A 14,035-nucleotide genomic window follows, 5' to 3' on the forward strand; every position below is an offset into this window, starting at 1 on the left:
CCTTTTGAGAAATCTACTATGTAAATCAGGCTGTTTTCCCCACTGCCAGTTTAGGGTTCTTAGTGTCTTCAGTCAGTTAGGATCTATCTTTCATTTATCTCATTTCCAAAATGTTCCTGATGTCTTGGCTCTGTTTCCACTATGACCTGGCTGGTTTATGCTTTTGTGTGTAGGATAAAACAAACAAAAAATACAATAAGAAAAACAAAATAAGTCACCAAGTTTTTTTTTTTTAAGTCACCAAGTTTTAATGTGCTTTTTAGAGTAAATGAAATTAGATGGATAGATTTGGTATATCTTAATCTGGAAGACTCCATAAATATTTTTCAAAATTAAGCTTATGATGAGCATACTTGGAGTATAGGTATTTGCTGTCACCTAGTAAGGCCTTAACAGAGAATTAGATCTGACATCCTGTTAGGAGTATTGAAGAGGGTGACTAAGATCAATGTGTGGAGAGAAGGCTGTGTTACTTCTGCATATAGGTGGGTGGAGTGAATGCTCATAGTCCTAATGCAATTCTGTGTCCCTGCAACCCAGGAGAAAATGTGCAATTAGAACCCCCAATTCCTATACTGCAGACTTGCATTTTCCAGAATTCTTTAGAATTGTAGTCTGATGATAACCTCTATGATAAAAGGATCAGATTTGTTTGAGAAATGAGTATATCCTCCCTACCCCACCCACCTCACATTCCCAAATATGTTTCATATAAAAGGCTAAGGAGAATCCTGTGATTAAATAATGTGATTGGCTTTGCTGCTCCCTGTTTTGTCCAATGTTATTTTACCATGTAAGTTTTTGTATTCCATAATACCTAACATAATATAAAGTAATGCTCTAAAATAGAGATTGGAAAGAATTCCATAATTTTAGTCCAGAATAGTTTTATAGAAGTTATAGTTAAATGAAAATGAACATGGTCATGAAACATAAAAATTAAAAGAAATCTCAAAAAAAAAAAAAAAAAAGGAAAAAAAGAAAAAAAAAAGGGCAGTCCCGGCCCTTCGGCCTAGGGCGGGATCCTGGGGACCCGGGATCCGGTCCCGGTCAGGCTCCCTGTACAGAGCCTTCTTCTCCCTCTGCCTGTGTCTCTGCCCCTCTGTGTCTCTCATGAATAAATAAGTAAAATCTTTAAAAAAAATTAAAAAGAAATCTCAACAAAACACTCCTTATAAATTCCTTATGAACTTTCCATGATAAATTATGTCTAAAATGTGCCTTTTGGCACATTAAATGAGTTGACTTGCATTTGAAGGTTAGCTAAACTCTTGGTAGCCACCTTCCAAAAATGATATTTGGCTTTAGAATAATTGATATCAGGCATCTGCTTTGATTTGAAGGTTTATGTCCCCCCAAATTCATATGTTAAAATCCTAACCCCTGAAGTTTATTAGGAGCTACGTAGGATCTTTGGGAGGTGATTAGTTCATGAAGGTGGATTCCTTATGAATGAGATTAGTGCACTTATAAAAGAGGCCCCAGAGAGATCCGTTGCCCCTTCCACCATGTGAGGTTATAGTTGTCAGTGAGGAAGCGGACATGAAATCTGTCAGTGCTATGACTTTGGACTTCCTAAACTTGAAATGTTATTAGTAAACCAGCTAGTTTATGGTATTTTGTTTTAGCAGCCCAAAGAAGATTAACATCCTTTCTTGCCACAATTAGAACTCAGCAGTTATTAATTAAAGCCATTGCTAGATCTTCACAATAAAATCTTTTTTTTCCTGCATAAAATAAATGGTTATGTTTCTCTATTAGAGGGTTAAAGGAAAAGAAACATCCAACTTTGATGCATGCATGCAAAGCATTTTGGGTTTCATTTTTTCTACTAGCTTTTGCCCACATGTTTACATAAAAAAAAAAACAGGTCCTATATATTTAATTTCTTAAGTTAATGTTTATAAAGCTGTCTCTCAGTTAACTGGGCATGTGGATTTTGTCTTTAGTATTTGATGTTATTTTGTACAAACATTTACAGAAGGAGACAGTGTTCACATACTTATTAAAGTACTGTATTTTGTATAGACATCCACCAATTATTTGGCATATGAATTTCTAATACTCATTTTTATAAAACAGTGATGTAAACTTTGTCAAACATTGTCTTTTAAGATTTTGGAGAACTTCCTTGGAGTATAATATGAAAATGAGATTAAAGACTATAAATTTTTCTGGTTCTAATATTTTATTGAAATTCTTAAACTTATCAAGAACAACATCCTCAGACAAGATCCTAATTTAAATTCCCGAAAACATAAATTTCATTAACAAGATTATTATGGCTCTTCTAGAAAAGAGAATCCAACAACATGGAAGAAATTCTGTTATATTTTTACTTTCCTTACAAGAGGCTGGGTTTTGAAGGAAAGGATGAATATCAATTATAGAAATAATAGGAATTATGGCCATAGAATTGGTGTTTCATCCCTGAATGCACTTTATCCCTGAGGTCTTTATGGTCTTCAAGAATTGATTTATGGAAACGTTTTTGTGCACCAGTTTTTGAAAAAGAGTTCTTAAGCCCCAGCAGGTCAGTCTGAGGCTTGGCCACTCCAGCTCTAGGAATCCAACCCAGAATAGGTCTTGTTTCCTCATTTTCTGTGTTCAAGGACGACTGTTCTTCTGGCTTACTTAAAAAATGTTCTAAATCAAAAGCTCCCAAGTCTCGTTTACTTTCTAAAATACTAGGCTTACTAAGGCTAAGAGAGTTTTGACACATAGTATACTGGTCACCTATGACACATTTAAATCGCTCATATGGAATGTAATGGTTCGGGTTGCAGTAAGGTGTATGTTGGGGTTTTAATGCCAGCTGTCTCCAGTACAAATCTTCTATCTTTTTAGTATCTGTGATTTTTGGAAACGTTTTTATGTCACAAGTGTTATTCAGATCTTTTGTTGGATAACAAGGTGGGGATGCATAGGTAGATAGCAAGCTTTGTTCTTGCTTAATCTTGTCTTCAATTTCCTGCTTTTTATGGGTGACACCTGCCAGTGTGTTATCACAAAGTGCCATCATTTCTGTAGAACTGGGTACAAAGGTATGAAAAGTACACAAAACTCTAGGGGTACAATCTGGACAGGAGGGCTGTCTTTGCTGGACAATAGCCTCTAGAGGACGTCGGTTCTGAATCAGTCGAGCAGTTCGTCCTTCCAAGGGCCTGGAAGGTTTTAAGACAGGATGGAATTTTTCTTGCTGTAGTGGTGGGATAAAAAGGAGAAAATCAGTTAATAAATCTGGCATTGCAAGTTTATTGCTACAAATGGCAGGTTAAATTCATACCCATTTTCACTGAGGAAACACAGGATGGGTGTAGGAGTGCATACTGCAATGTTTGTTTGTTTATAGACCTTGACATTTGTGCTGTAATAAACACGTTTTTCTCTTTGACTGGCTTTTGCTAATATGGAAAGGGGATAGATATTTTTACTGTCTATAGAAATATTCCTCTATATAGGAACTCTTTGCTTTAAAACTTTCAGAGATAAAAAAAATCTCTGAAGCAAAACTGTCATCCCCAATGGATGATGTTAATGGTTATGTGCAGTTGCTTAAATGTCATGAAAGTCTTTTTTATTCGGCCAACCAAGGGGTTCTTAAACCTTGGTTGAATCAGAGTCAGCTTCGGAGAAAATGACATTCTTAAGCTTGATCCTTCGCGATTGTGATTCAGAGGTTTTGCAATGGAACTCATGAATCTGCTTTTTTAACAAGCATCTCAGATGGTGCTGAGGCCACAGATGTGCTATGCTTAGAGACTGGTCTGTGGGGAGCTTGTCATATATGTGTTTTTTGAGATGTTTGACAAATATTGTGAATCCTGCCTGGTAACTGCAAAAGTAATAAGTCTATTTAAAAGGTTATTAATAGATATATGTCTGGAGAGGGGGTCAGGAGGAAGAGGGAGGAGTTGAGCATATGGAAACTTTCTGGGATGGCAGTAATATTCAATAATTCCATAGGTGGTTGGCTTACAAAAGTGTGTGCATTTGTCAAAACTCATTGAATGTATACTTATATTTGTGTCATTCCATTGGGTATGTATTTTGCCTTAAAAGAAAAACTGCAACAAATTGAACTGTTCGATGCTATGCACGCCTAATGTTTAAGGCTGAAGTATCCCGTTGTCAGCAATTTACTCTGAAATGCGTGAAACAGAATAAAGTATTGATGGATGGTTGGAGGGATGGAAAAATGGATAGATTATGTGATAAAAGAAGTATACCAAAAGGCTAATGGTAGAATCTAGGTGGTTAGTCTATGGATGTTAATTGCAAAATTATTTCAACCTTCCATATGTTTGAAAATTTTTATGACAATATGTTGAAGAAAAACTAAAAAAGAATGGGTGGATGGTAAGGATGGAATTGATAGCAGAGATAATACAAATGAGAATGGTGAGAAAATCATAACTGTAGTTTGGATTTAGGAAATAAAATGGACTTAGGAGTGTCTTCTTGGATCCTAATTTGCTCAGGCTTGGAGGAATTAACATCTGTATGAATATGTTTTAACCTTTAGCTAACAAGTTTGAGTAGATACTATAAAGAAAAAAAGAAACCTCAGCTCTCTGAAATACTATGTTAAGTTTGTCACAAACAAAAGTCTAGGGTGTATCATATCCTACTTTACAGTATCCTTTTATGCAAGAAGCAGTTTTTAGTATCCTTATTTCATTCTACTATAAGAAAATATTTAATCGTATTACCACTAAAACATGCCTTCCCAGAGTCTGTTATTTGTGTTTTAGAGACCAGCAAGATTCACTAAAACTTACTTTTAAATCATTTTAGGCTAGTGAAGCTTGCAAATTCCAAAGATAAAGAGAAGATCCTTAAAGCAGCAAGAGACAAGAAGTCCCTGACTTTCATGGGGAGGAATATTAGGGTAACAGCAGACCTCTCCACAGAGACCTGGCAGGCCAGAAAGGGCTGGCAGGATATATTCAGGGTCCTAAATGAGAAGAACATGCAACCAAGAATACTCTATCCAGCAAGGCTCTCATTCAAAATGGAAGGAGAGATAAAGAGCTTCCAAGACAGGCAGGAACTGAAAGAATATGTGACCTCCAAACCAGCTCTGCAAGAAATTTTAAGGGGGACTCTTAAAACTCCCCTTTAAGAAGAAGTTCAGTGGAACAATCCACAAAAACAAGGACTAAATAGATATCATGATGACACTAAACTCATATCTGTCAATAGTAACTCTGAACGTGAATGGGCTTAATGACCCCATCAAAAGGCGCAGGGTTTCAGACTGGATAAAAAAGCAGGACCCACCTATTTGCTGTCTACAAGAGACTCATTTTAGACAGAAGGACACCTACAACCTGAAAATAAAAGGTTGGAGAACCATTTACCATTCAAATGGTTCTCAAAATATACCCTAAAAACTACAGAACACTTCTGAAAGAAATTGAGGAAGACACAAAGAGATGGAAAAATATTCCATGCTCATGGATTGGCAGAATTAATATTGTGAAAATGTCAATGTTACCCAGGGCAATTTACACGTATAATGCAATCCCTATCAAAATACCATGGACTTTCTTCAGAGACTTAGAACAAATTATTTTAAGATCTGTGTGGAATCAGAAAAGACCCCAAACAGCCAGGGGAATTTTAAAAAAGAAAACCATATCTGGGGGCATCACAATGCCAGATTTCAGGTTGTACTACAAAGCTGTGGTCATCAAGACAGTGTGGTACTGGCACAAAAACAGACATATAGATCAATGGAACAGAACAGAGAACCCAGAAGTGGACCCTGAACTTTATGGTCAACTAATATACGATAAAGGAGGAAAGACGATCCACTGGAAGAAAGACACTCTCTTCAATAAATGGTGCTGGGAAAATTGGACATCCACATGCAGAAGAATGAAACTGGACCACTCTCTTGCACCATACACAAAGATAAACTCAAAATAGATGAAAGATCTAAATGTGAGACAAGATTCCATCAAAATCCCAGAGGAGAACTCAGGCAACACCCTTTTTGAACTTGGCCACAGTAACCGGAGAAGGACAAACAGTGTATGTTCTCATTCATTTGGGGAATATGAATAATAGTGAAAGGGAATATAAGGGAAGGGAGAAGAAATGTGTGAGAAATATCAGAAAGGGAGAAAGAACATAAAGACTTCTAACTCTGGGAAATGAACTAGGGGTGGTGGAGGGGGAGGAGGGCGGGGGGTGGGGGTGAATGGGTGACGGGCACTGAGGGGGACACTTGACGGGATGAGCACTGGGTGTTATTCTGTATGTTGGTAAATTGAACACCAATAAAAATTAATTTATAAAAAAATAAATCATTTTAGGCATGTTTTATCTTGTTATTAATAAAAATTCGTTGATTTATTTGCAGAATAATTTTGTTTATAATATACTTGACAGGTATACTTTGTATTACTGTACATGTACTTTTTTGTAAAAATGGTAAAGCTGCTTCTTGAGGGGCTGGACCCTACAGGATCAAATCTGTGGAAATCTGGACAGCTACTGAACATGCTCGACAATATAAGTATATGTATAGTGTTTTCTAGTCTTAGAGAATATTTGCTGCAAGTGAAACAAAGGAAAAACCCTTCAGTAAGTGATAAAGTACAGTCTGTGGAACTACTTAAGGTACTATGATATATATATATTTTTTATCACCTTGGGAAATACTGAAGCCAATGTAAAATAAATGTGTTCAGTCTAAAAAGAGTTCATACTGAAATATCCTACAGTCACTTTTTATGGGTCTTTCTACAGTTCATATCTTTGAAAATACTAGTTTTGTTTTTAAAGACTTTGTAGTTTTATAGGATAAAATCTAGGCCCTAAATAATACGTATACTGTTACATTATTTTATTTCATGTTTGAAGTGAGCCAACAGAAGGGCTTGATCATTTCTTTCAGTGAAAGAATGACATAACCAATTAAGAAATCTGTATTGATATTTGTAGAGAATTTATTGGCTTTCCACTGTAATTCAGTCAACTCTCAATTATGGTAGATATCAGGAAGAAGACTTTATCTCTTCAAAAGCAGTGAAAATGTACAAGATATACAAATCTATAAAGATTTCATAGTTTGTTAAGAATCTCATTAAACTAAAGCATTTCTAAAATGACTCCTTTGTAAATTTTAGAAGAGTAGCCTAGTAGAAAATCTGTTCAAAAAAACCCACAAAACACCAGTGCTGTGAATAGGAAAAGAAACCCTGCCTGTTCTTTGAAATAGTGGACAAGTGTATTCAAACTGATTAAAATCAATTCAGAATTAACTTCTAAGATAAGTTAAATTTTCCCTTTGCTAACCTGGTCACCAGTTCTCATGAAGCAAAGAAAAAGTGGGCAAAGCAAGAAGGAGCCTAACACCTGGATACCTTCCCCCTAAATAACTGAGAGTTAACTGCAATTACTTACAGGCTCTGGGTCAAATCCTATCTGTCCAGTTAACTCTGCTACCTCCTTTTCATGGTAATCATCCAGTTCAAGGGGGTTCATGGGCCCCAGACCTTAATGGAAACATCACATCTTGTTACTTTGTTAGAGCAAATGATGGTTGACACTTAAATGATCTTTTATAGAAAAACTCTTACCCATTTCCCTTTGTAATATAATTAGAATGAATAAACTGAAAACAAATTTTACCTCCCAGTTTCTTACTAGGAGAAGCTTAAGACCCACCCTTATTTGTATTAGTACTTAGATTAAAGAAACAGGGAAAAACACTAGAAGATGCAAGCTTGTAACAGCATTTGCCAAGTATTCCAATTTAGTTCTTTTTATTCATATTAAAGTAAACTCATACCTGTAAAATCATGAGTGTATGAAGGGATCCAGTGGGACCTTTCAAGATTTCTTTGTATGTTGGCTTCTTTTAGAGAGCTAATAGGGTCCCACGAATTTAAAGAAGTGTTAGGAGCGAAGGTTTTAGGAGGTTTTGGGTAGAATACAGGCTTATTTTTCTCAACACATTCAGGAAACTAGAACATAAACACAAGAGTTTGTTGTTAATGTCATCCAGTAGAGTAAGGGCTGATTCACTATGTCAGCAGGAAGAAGGGTAAAGGAAATTCCAAGCTGAAGTCAGATACTATTTTTTTCTTCATTAATTACTAGTATTCTGCAACTTAGCCATATTTAAACACAATATTTTATCAAAGAAATGGTGAGGTCTTTTCTAAAGTTTTTTTGCTTTAGCAGGCACTTTGTCTATAGTGTACATTGGAGAAATGTCCCTCGGAATACTCTACCTCCAACAACATTTTATTAAAGATATAAAGGGCTCTAAGGTACTCTAAGGAGGAAGAGTTTGATTCCATCTGAACAGGGAAGTAGGGCTCAGAACAGAGAAGAAGGGAGGAGACAAGAGGCCATATTATGTCATACTACAGAAATAGGCCTTTAGGACATGCAGAGATGGGGAGGCCAAAGGAACAGTAAGAGCAGGGATATGGATGGCAGTGGAAAGTATGGAATTAACTTTCTTGAACACTATGCACTTGTCCTGACGGTCAGGCCCACCCTTAACATTTGCAGGTCCTGGGGCTAGAGTATAGCGGGAGAACCCACCTTCCATTAGTCTAACTAGTTTAATTTATGAATCAAGGAAATAAGCTGTTAAAGGAATAAAATGTGTTTCATCCTCCTACTTCGATGAAATACCTTCATGAAAACTTGGAAGACCAGGTTCAAATTTAGACTTCTTAGACTATCCTAATTGTGTATTGGGATATGGTAGTTCACAAAGAGCTAGTTGCTGGCCCTTGGCCTCAACATTCCTTACTGCTTTCTTCCTACCCCCAATTCCATCTCAAATGATGAAGTGTCTTGGATATGAGGGTACCCTGGTCCTCAGTTTCAAGATCTATTGTACCTATTACCTCTGCTTCCAGCAAACAGCCATCACTTGGCCATCCCTTTGGCCTAAAGGTAGCTTGGAAGCAGTGTCAACCTCTAGGAGGATGGACCTAGAAAGATACCCTACAAGGGCCTGAGTACTGGGTTCAGAGCCATTTTGTAAAGATTTTCTGCAGTTCGACATCAGGCTGGAGTTGGGAGACTGGGGAGCATGGGTTCTAGATGGACATATCCTCTTGTTCCCATAAACATCCTGCGCCATGGGGAGGGGCACAGCCAGAGGAAGCTAGAGCTGAGCCCTAAGGCATGGGGCCTTCAAATGTTTCTGGATCTCAGGGTGATGCTGAATATAGCAACCCTATGAAGTTTGAATGATCCCCATTTTCCATATATAGGATAGTCATGGTAAAAGACCCTTGACAGAAGACTGTTTTGTGTATTAAGTAACCACCTCTATAAACCTTTAACAAATACGTGGCTTGCTTATTCTTTGTTCTTATCTTTTTTTTTTTAAGATTTTATTTATTCATGATAGTCACACAGAGAGAGAGGCAGAGACACAGGCAGAGGGAGAAGCAGGCTCCATGCAGGGAGCCCGATGTGGGACTTGATCCCGGGTCTCCAGGATCGCGCCCTGGGCCAAAGGCAGGCGCCAAACCGCTGTGCCACCCAGGGATCCCTGTTCTCCTTATCTTGATCATGATTTGCAAAGATAGTTTAGAAATAAGGACTTTTTTTTCCCCCCAAATACTGTTTCAACGGGCTGGGTTAATCCTGTGTCTTAATCTAGCTTAAATAACAGCAGTGACCTACTGAAATGCAGAGGAAGAAAATGGGAGATTTGAGATTTTACTGTAACCTCTGGTGTCTTGAGAAGAATTTAAAGAGTCAGGAATATTTGAGAGTGGAGAGCTGGCTAATTTTCAGTATGTTAAGGTAATGCTATTCTAAGAGGACAATGAGAGAGGGGCTGCTGGTGATCATCCACTCAATAGGAATTCATTGGTTAAATGTACTATTCACAGGGTGACATTTCTGTCTGATATGCAATAGAAGTACAAAAGTAGGAAGGAATTCCGGTTCCTGAGATGTTACTATTTAGGCAGACACTCCAATCTACAGTGATATTAGTTGTTTTAAATTTGAAATACATTTTCAGAGTAGTACCATATAAATTATAATTATACTCCTAGGTAGCCCATAAAATCTATATAACTCATAAGTTGCTTAGTAAACGTTTACTGAATAACTATTACATGCAAAGTATGTGCAAATTTCTAAGGGCCCCGTGATAACTACCAAAACTCTGTAAGTTGCCACAAAATAACAGAGATTAATATTGTTGTAACACATTAAAAAAAAAACCAAGAAATTAAATATAGTTTTTTTTTGTTTTTGTTTTTAGTCTTGAATGATGGGGCTTAATCAGGTTTAATAGGAAAACAAGAACAGGTTTATTTTGGAGACCCCTTTGCCCTTTTGGAGAGCTTAGTACTAGGAACACTGGTTCCTTAGTGGGTCGTGTTTCACTTAATTCTTTTGTATCAGCATCATTTTTACATTAAGAAGTTGCGATTAAGAATTTTTTTTCATTTACATATGAAACATAGCACAAAGGAGAGAGGGTGTAAATAAGAAATGAAAGACTGGCAGAGATATTTTCCTTTGGTATCTAGTTAGGTCTTGGGAAGAAAGAGTTCAAGGGAGAAGAGGATGCACAATGGGAGGAAAGGCTGCCTGAGGTGGAGGAGGAAAAGTGGAGGGGTGGGTGAGACCATAAATGGGGAAACATGCAGGGTAGAGCAGAAACCCACCAGTTTATTTCTCATTCTGGATACGTTAGTTGTTGCTGGAGATGAGCAGGTAGGGGGTGGGGTCCAGGGTGCTGGTGGTGAAGGAGAGGTGAACTGTGGGCAGCCAATTATTTGATAAGATGTTACATTTCTAAAGAAGGTACCTGTGTCCTTGCCAAATTCATTGTGGTTAGTTGAGGGTGAATGTGGATTATGGATTATGGATGCTTTTGTGCAGAGACAGAACTGTTTTAGGAATGAGGAATGTATCTCTAGGAGGGGGATGGAGACTGTACATTAGAAATATGGCAGATAGTTCAAGAAAGAAACCACACTCCTCTGTAAGGATGATATGAGTGGATGCTCTTTCCAAGGGAACCCAAAGTTCTTTCCAAATATTTACAGTTAAGGAAAATTGGATAGTAGGTTCAGTTAGGCTCTGAAAATGGTTTGTTAAAATACTCTAGTCAAAGGTAGAGGTTTATGGCATTTAACCTCTGTGGTTATTATAGCTCATCTTACTCAAAAGATGATTACAAGGGGCACCTGAGTGGCTCAGTTGTTTAAGCATCTGACTCTTTTTTTTTAATTATCAAAAAATTTTTAAGCATCTGATTCTTGATTTTGGCTCAGGTCATGAGATTGAGCCCCTGTGTTGGGCTCTGAGTTGAGCCTGCTCAAGGTTGTCTCTTTTTCTCTGCAAACCCCCGACTCCCTCACACTCTTTCAAAAAATAAGATGATTTAGATTTTATCCTAAAGAGTATTTTCATATTGCAAAAACTAAGAGTTGAGTTCTTGAGAAATAGAATAAAAATCTTAAATAGTTCCAAAAATATATCTCCTGGCTATTAGACAGAAAACCTTTTTAAAAATCTTTGGCCACTTGGGGAGGTAATGACAAAAACAGCCAAAGTATTTTAATCAATTTGTTTGCCAATTATAAAAGGAAAAGGAATGTTCTCATTGGCTTGGTAATGACTAGAAATAGCCAGTGAGAAGAGGTTCCTGAGGGGACCTGTGTATATTTGTAGTTAATATACTATGAATTATAAGAATAGAGTTGGGGGATACATAGTGAAATGCAGCCCTCCACCTTCTTTCAGTGTGGGAACCTTTTTTGTTATAGTTGTGGAAATGTTACATAACTGCCAAAGTATGTGAAATCAACTAAGAAAACAAAAACATGTGAATTATGGTCAAAACCTCAAGATTTTTTTAACCAGATAGAAAATAAAACAATCCATCTTTGGGGTTTTTATAAATGTATAGTGTGAAAACATTTTAAAACTTTGTTTTAAAAACGCAGTTTAAAAGATACTTACATCATAATATACACCCTGACCTGGCCAAGTCAAGGCTTTCTTTTTTGAATCCATTGGAAAATCAAGCAGTTCATATCTGTAAGGATTACCTGAAATTTTCAGGAAAAGCACTGTTATCTGTAATATGCAAGAATAGTTTTCTATGAATAGAGTTCTGGGGTGCAAGAAATAGAAATAAGATGCTAGCCCTGTACTGCACCTCTCTGATTAATGAAAGGGATTCTTAGGTAAGTCATCACTTTTAAATTTAAATTTTCCTGGATCCTCTTTCTGGTCTCTGAAGGCTTGGCAAATACATTTCTATACTACTTGATTTGGGCTTTCTCTGACTAAATATCAAGAAATGGAATTAACACTTGCTTACCAAAAAGGCACTGAAGGAGAACATTTTAAAGATTATACCGTCTTAGGTATTAGTGGTAGTTTGATAAGCTTTATCAAACAGAGCATGGCCTCCTTGGGCCCTATAATAAGTTCCACATTAAATAATGCTCTGTACATCCATCCTTATATGTAATAAGAACAAAGGCTGGCATTTATTGAACATTTACCATATGCCAGTGCTGTACTATGTATTTTATATACATCATCACATTACAATGAGGAAAGTACTACAATTTCCACTTTAATGAATGAAACTGAAGCACAAAGAAAGTAAGCAATTTGCCCAAGATCACACAGCTAGTTAAGTGGAATAATTCAAACTCAGGCAATCTGGTACTAGACCTGCACTCTTAATCCACATACTATCAATTTCTGTTAAAGAAGAGTTAAAGTAAGTGTAAAAAAAAAAGAGTAGAAATACTAATGCAGTAGTAGTTTTTGGAAAGATATTTTTTAAGGGTTATTACAACAAACTTATCCTTTTAAAGTCCTCTAAGAGGGACTTTGCTATGGTTCACGGTGAGTGGTAGAGTGAGAATCCTACCCATGCAGTCTGATTCCATAGTTCTTAAACACTCCATGATTATGTCTCTCAAATTGTTACTGTTTCCTAATAAGGTACTGAAGCTGATGTTGATGATGGCAAACATTTGGGTCCAAATATTTATATACCGAGAAACTGCATTTATAGGACAGTTCTTGGGTCTTACCTACCTCACAGCTTAAATTCATTCAACAGATGGTTTTCTCTACCTACCATGCACCTGTTCTGTCACCTTCAGTTACCTTTTCTCTAGGACCTTCAATCTGTCTCCATAGGTTTCTCCTCTGTTTTAAGGTATCTAGTGTGGGAGAGTCTTGATGATTAGTGTATGGCCTAATAAAACACATCTGGACAGACTCCAAGGCGTGCATCTGAAGAAGATGCCCCAAGTGTTAAGGGGACCTAAACAAACTGTTTCCATTATCTTCTGAGTCTTATTTCAATGACAGTCTTTCAATTTCATCACAACTACTATACCCATATCTAGACCCTGATGCTCTGAACCAAATATCATTGTTGTGCTGATCACCTGAGCTAGGGTGAAATCTTTAAAAGCTAAACCATAAGAGAGAACAGGAAGGAAATGAAAATAGACAATACAGGAAGAATAAACATAATTCTACAATACCTGGTTTCTGATTCTACCATGGGAGAGACTCTATATAAAGAAGAAAAGCTAAGTGCACATGCAGAGAATCTGATTTACTTAGTCTGTGGTTAGGGCCCTGGATGATTCTAAAGTGTGGCCACAGTTAAGAACAACTTTCATAATCTACTGGTGGGTCACACTTTTGTGACTTGAGTTCTCTGCCCTACTTTCTTTAATTTTATTATTCAATAAAATTCAAATATGAGAAGAATCAATACTGTTCTGATATCAAATCACATTTTACCTCTTGTTTTCAAAATCGTTGTATCATAAGCCTTTGTTGGCACAGTGGGAGGAAATGGCTGTTGGTTTCGGGCTTTAATGCCGGTGTAGAGATCCTTAGGTGAGGTAAAGGTCGGGAACATGGCACCACGTGAGATGTGTGTGTGGTACGGGTGTTCAATTGGATATGAAGAACAGATTTCTCTGAGATTTAGTTGAGCAAACAAAAGAGAATAGAAAGAAGTGCAATTGAAAAAAATTAA

The 14,035-nt window shown here is 36.9% G+C and overlaps 1 protein-coding gene across 1 annotated transcript in view; it reads right to left on the minus strand.

Annotated features, from left to right (window-relative positions):
- Positions 1–2,380: 2,380 nt before the first annotated feature.
- Positions 2,381–14,035, minus strand: part of CUNH7orf31 (chromosome unknown C7orf31 homolog) — a 35,566-nt gene continuing 23,911 nt past the window's right edge. The window contains exons 5-9 of the mRNA XM_055314483.1: positions 13,795–13,976; positions 11,974–12,062; positions 7,805–7,979; positions 7,417–7,508; positions 2,381–3,199 (exon numbers count right to left, since the gene is read on the minus strand). Of these exons, the coding sequence (XP_055170458.1) occupies positions 2,381–3,199; positions 7,417–7,508; positions 7,805–7,979; positions 11,974–12,062; positions 13,795–13,976 (1,357 nt within the window). The remainder of the gene's footprint in view (positions 3,200–7,416; positions 7,509–7,804; positions 7,980–11,973; positions 12,063–13,794; positions 13,977–14,035) is intronic.

The sequence above is a fragment of the Nyctereutes procyonoides genome, unplaced genomic scaffold, assembly GCF_905146905.1.
Source record: "Nyctereutes procyonoides isolate TBG_1078 unplaced genomic scaffold, NYPRO_anot_genome, whole genome shotgun sequence".
Taxonomy (NCBI): domain Eukaryota; kingdom Metazoa; phylum Chordata; class Mammalia; order Carnivora; family Canidae; genus Nyctereutes; species Nyctereutes procyonoides.